This window comes from Phoenix dactylifera, chromosome 7, assembly GCF_051530095.1.
Source record: "Phoenix dactylifera cultivar Ajwa chromosome 7, Ajwa_hap1_PhDact_Kaust_v1.1, whole genome shotgun sequence".
In the NCBI taxonomy this organism is placed as follows: domain Eukaryota; kingdom Viridiplantae; phylum Streptophyta; class Magnoliopsida; order Arecales; family Arecaceae; genus Phoenix; species Phoenix dactylifera.
The window spans coordinates 17,841,896-17,847,521 of NC_143196.1; the positions used below are offsets into that span (position 1 = coordinate 17,841,896).

Consider the following 5,626-nt stretch of genomic DNA (forward strand, 5'->3'; position numbering starts at 1 on the left):
ACGGATAAAACGAAAAGATTATTCTGAGTTGAATCTAGGGATAAAAGTTCAAATAATCAAATGGAAGATAATGGTAGTAATCAGGGAGATAATGAATTTCAAGATGACTTACCTATTAGAACGCTTCGTGATTATCTACAACCCACTAGGACCAGTACCCCATCTTGTATGGTTATTCCTACTGCTGCGGGAGCTTTTGACATGAAACCAGGAATAATCCAATTACTCCCAAAGTTTCACGGACTTGATTCTGAAAGTTCCTATTTGCACCTAAAAGAATTTGATGAAGTGTGTTCAACACTTCATTTCAATGATGTCACTGAAGAGGTAGTTAAGCTTAAGTTATTTCCTTTTTCTTTAAAGGAAAAAGCTAAGTCATGGTTACACTCCTTAAGGCCTAGGACCATAGCCACCTGGCAAGAAATGACAAGAAAATTTTTAAAGAAATTCTTTCCAACACATAAAACAAACACACTTAGAAGAAATATCATGAAGTTCGCACAAAAAGATGGAGAAACATTTGTTCAGTGTTGGGAAAGATTTAAGGACCTTCTGCTTGCTTGCCCACATCATGGATATGAAATTTGGAGGGTCATTAGTTTCTTTTATGATGGTTTGTCCTCAAATATGAGACAATTTGTAGAAATGATGTGTAACGGAGAATTCATGAGTAAGGAACCAAATGAAGCCTGGGATTATTTTGATCTTTTAGCAGAAAATGCACAAGCTTGGGATACAACAGATAAAAATGAAAAATCTAAAATAGCACCTAATGCAAAAGGAGGAATATATCTTATTAAAGATGATAATGATGTCAATGTAAAAATTGCTATTCTGACTAGGAAGGTTGAAGCCATGGAATTAAGCAAAGCCAATATAGGAAAAGCACAAACTATTGTTGAAAGTATATGTGGAATTTGCAAGAGAAATGCACATGTGACCAAGGATTGTCCTACAATCCCTGCTTTTCAAGAAGTGTTGCATGATCAAGCAAATTTCACCAATACTTATAAAAGACCATTTCCAGAAACATATAATCCTAATTGGCGAAACCATCCTAACTTTAGCTGGAGACATGGACCCACTGCCAATGAATCTCAAGGAAATTCTGTTCCTACTCCTTATGTGCCACCACATAGGAAATCCCTTGAAGATACTTTGCAAACCTTCATGCAAGGGCAGACTCAAATAAATCAGAATACAATGCAATCACTCCAAGAACTTAAAAATTCTGTAGGTAGAATTGAGGCTCAACTCAATGTTAGGGAAAAAGGGACATTTCCAGCCCAACCTCAATTTAACCCAAAGGGTCAACATGAGGTCCATGAAGCAAGTTCATCCCAACAAAAATTTGAACAAGTTAAGTCTGTCACAACCCTTCGTAGTGGAAAAATAATTAACAAAGAAATTCCAACAAAAGATGACAAACCTGAAAAATCTATTGAAAAGAAGGATGAAGATGATAATGAACAAAATGATTCAATACCCCATCACAAAGTAGTTGCTCCATTTCCTCAGCGCTTGCTTGCAGCTAAAAAGGGAATACCTGACCAAGAAATTCTGGATTCTTTAAACAAGTAAAGATTAACATTCCTTTATTAGATGCCATTAAGCAGATCCCATCTTATGCCAAATTTTTAAAAGATCTTTGTACCATAAAACGAAAGCTTTATGTACAAAAGAAAGCTTTTCTAACTGAACAGGTGAGTGCTATTCTCAAACACAACACCCCACCTAAGTATAAAGATCCTGGTTGTCCTACCATATCTTGTATCATAGAAAACTTCAGGATACAACGAGCCCTTCTTGATTTAGGTGCAAGTGTTAACTTACTGCCCTATTCAGTTTATGAACAGTTAGGACTTGGTGAATTAAAACCCACCAAGGTTACTCTCCAACTTGCCGATCGATCTATAAAGATACCAAGAGGAGTAGTCGAGGATGTACTTGTCCAAATTGATAAATTCTACTTTCCAGTCGACTTCATATATTAGATACCCAGCCTGTCATAAACTGTACCACTCCAATACCTGTCATTCTAGGCCGCCCATTTCTAGCTACTTCTAATGCTTTGATCAACTGTCAAAATGGAATAATGAAAATGTCATTCGGGAATATGACTATAGATTTTAATATATTTAACATATGCAAACAACCCGATAACGACAATGAAAATGATGAAATTCATGGAGTTAATTTGATCGACTCTATTGTAGAAGATGCTCTTGTCCCATCTCTTTCTTCTGATCCTTTAGAAACATGCCTAACTCATTTTGGACATACAGAGATAAACCAAAACTTTAGAGAAATCAGTGCTATATTAGATTCAGCTCCTTTGTTGGATACAGATAGGTGGAAATCTCGTTTTGAAGAATTACCTCCATACAACAATAGTCCTCTACCATCTAGTGTTCAAGCACCTAAACTTGAGCTAAAGCCTTTGCCATCTGAGCTCAAGTACGCATACCTTGGTCAAGAAGAGACATTTCCTGTGATCATATCATCCCAACTCGAACAAAGTCAAGAACTAAAATTATTAGAAATTCTCAAAGAGCATAAGGGAGCAATAGGGTGGACAATTGCTGATATCAAGGGAATTAGTCCCTCAATTTGCACTCATAGAATCCACTTAGAAGCTGATGCCAAACCTTCTTGTCAACCTCAACGTCGATTGAACCCAAACATGAAGGATGTGGTTAGGACAGAAGTTCTGAAACTTCTGGATGCGGGTATGGTCTACCCAATTTCAGATAGTAAATGGGTAAGTCCAACCCAGGTGGTCCCGAAAAAATCTGGTGTTACTGTAGTCAAAAATGCCAACAATGAATTAGTTCCAACTAGGGTTCCCACTAGTTGGCGTGTATGCATTGACTATAGAAAACTTAATTCTGTCACTAGGAAGGATCACTTTCCTTTACCTTTTATTGATCAAATCTTAGAAAGGTTGGCAGGTCATAAATTTTATTGCTTCCTAGATGGCTATTCAGGTTACAACCAAATTGCAATTGATCCTGAAGATCCGGAAAAGACCACTTTCACATGTCCTTTTGGCACATTTGCTTACAAGAGAATGCCTTTTGGATTATGTAATGCTCCTGCAACCTTCCAAAGATGCATGCTCAGTATTTTCTCTGACATGGTTGAGCATTTTTTGGAAGTCTTCATGGATGATTTTTCGGTTTTCGGCTCCTCTTTTGAAAACTGTGTGAACCATTTAAGGCTAGTCTTAATTCGGTGTGAGGAGAAGAATCTAAACTTAAACTGGGAAAAGTGCCATTTCATGGTAACTAGGGAAATTGTTCTCGGGCATGTCATTTCATCTGAAGGAATTGAAGTAGACAAGGCTAAAATTGACTTAATTGCTAATTTACCCAACCCAAAAACTATCAAAGATATACGCTCATTTTTGGGTCATGCAGAATTTTATAGGAGATTCATTAAAGATTTTAGCTCAATATCTAAACCCTTATGTAATCTCCTTCAAAAGGAAACCCAATTTGTGTGGTCTGAAGAATGTCAAAGAGCTTTTGATAAACTTAAAAGCTTGCTGACCTCTGCTTCCATCATGCAACCACCTGACTGGTCGCTTCCTTTTGAAATTATGTGTGATGCTAGTGAATATGCAGTTGGGGTAGTTCTAGGGCAAAGAAAAGAAAGGAAGCCTTATGTTATCTACTATGCAAGTAAGACTTTAAATAGTGCACAAAAGAATTACACCACTACGGAAAAGGAACTACTTGCCGTAGTATTTGCACTAGACAAATTTAGGTCTTACTTGATTGGATCCAAAATCATTATCTACACTGACCACGCTGCCCTTAAGTACCTTCTTTCAAAAAAGGATGCTAAGGCACGTTTGCTTAGGTGGATCCTTCTGCTCCAAAAATTTTTTCTAGAAATAAGAGATAAAAAGGGGGTAGAGAACGTAGTAGCTGATCACTTGTCCCGTCTCACTCTTTCAGATTCCATAGATAATTCACCCATAAGAGACACTTTTCCTGATGAGCAACTCTTTGAGATCCAGTCATCACCCTGGTTTGCAGACATTGCAAATTTTCTTGTCACGGGTGAACTCCCGATTCATTGGAATAAACAGGACAAAAAAAAATTTCTGACCGAAATAAAAAATTTCTTTTGGGATGATCCTTATCTTTTCAAATACTGCCCAGACCAAATTATTAGGAGATGTGTACCTAATGACGAATTTATTAGTGTCATTTCCTTTTGTCATTCTGAAGCTTGCGGTGGTCATTTCTCTGCTAAGAAAACGACTGCAAAAATTTTACAGTGCAGTTTTTATTGGCCCACCTTGTTCAAAGATTCCCATAACTTTTGCAAAGCTTGCGAGCGTTGTCAAAAGTTAGGTGGGATAACTCGTAGGAATATGATGCCCCTCAACCTAATTTTAATTATCGAAATATTTGATTGTTGGGGAATAGATTTTATGGGTCCATTTCCTCCTTCATTCGGCAATTTGTACATCTTAGTAGCTGTAGATTATGTCTCCAAATGGATTGAGGCAATTCCTTGCAAACATAATGACCATAAAACTGTTTTAAAATTTTTAAAAGAAAACATTCTTTCCAGATTTGGAACGCCTCGAGCCATCATCAGTGATGGGGGTTCACACTTCTGTAATAAGCCTTTTGAGGCTTTAATGTGAAAATATGGGATCACCCATAAAATCGCCATCCCTTATCATCCACAAACAAGTAGACAAGTTGAAGTATCCAATCGATCAATTAAGAATATTCTAGAAAAAATGGTTAACCCAAATCGCAAAGACTGGTCTTTGCATTTAACTGATGCACTTTGGGCTTATCGTACTGCTTTTAAAGGCTCGATTGGTATGTCTCCGTACCGTCTTATTTTTGGTAAACCATGTCACTTGCCTGTGGAATTGGAGCATAAAGCCTACTGGGCTATTAAGAAATTTAATTTTGATATGGATAAGGCTAGTTCACTACGCAAACTTCAACTTAATGAACTAGAAGAAATCAGGAATGAAGCATATGAGAATGCTCGAATTTATAAGAACAAAATGAAAGTCTTTCATGATAGAAATATTATAAGGAAAACATTTGAGCCTTCCCAGAAAGTTCTATTGTATAATTCAAGACTTCATTTATTTTCAGAAAAATTGAGATCTAGGTGGACCGGCCCGTTTATAATTAAAATTGTTTATCCGTATGGAACTGTTGAGATAAAGAATCCAAACACCGGTAATATTTTTAAAGTAAATGGCCAACGTTTGAAGTTATTTTTAGACAACTTTATCCTAGAGGTTGAATCGACTAATCTGGGAGATCCTGTTTATCAGGATTGATCTCTAGATCTGCTAGAGATCCTCTGTTTGTATCATAATTTGTCTTTCTTTCATTTTATGTTAATATGACAATTGGAGAGCAACAACAGTATGCAATCATTCTATCAGGTAAATTCTCACCTTCAGCCTTATTATCCTTCATACAATCATTAATGCCATATTTTATGCATTTATGTTGCAACATTGGGGACAATGTTGAAATTAAGTTGGGGGGAGAGATTACTGTATTTTTCTATATATCATATCAATTGTCATATCATTTCAAAAAAAAAAATCTATTAAAAAAATAATAAAAAATAA

General features: G+C 36.3%; 1 protein-coding gene and 1 non-coding gene across 2 annotated transcripts; one reads left to right on the forward strand and one right to left on the reverse strand.

Moving 5' to 3' along the window:
- Positions 1–471: 471 nt before the first annotated feature.
- LOC149753160 (small nucleolar RNA R71) lies at positions 472–578 on the reverse strand. The gene has a single exon (XR_016396066.1). It is a non-coding gene; the product is annotated as a small nucleolar RNA R71 (small nucleolar RNA).
- On the forward strand, positions 558–5,326 carry LOC149753161 (uncharacterized). Its single transcript, XM_089924057.1, has 4 exons — positions 558–1,448; positions 1,601–1,707; positions 2,637–4,202; positions 4,707–5,326. Exons 1-4 carry the CDS (start codon positions 628–630, stop codon positions 5,324–5,326), a joined length of 3,114 nt encoding a protein of 1,037 aa, XP_089780183.1. The 5' UTR covers positions 558–627.
- Positions 5,327–5,626: the final 300 nt, after the last annotated feature.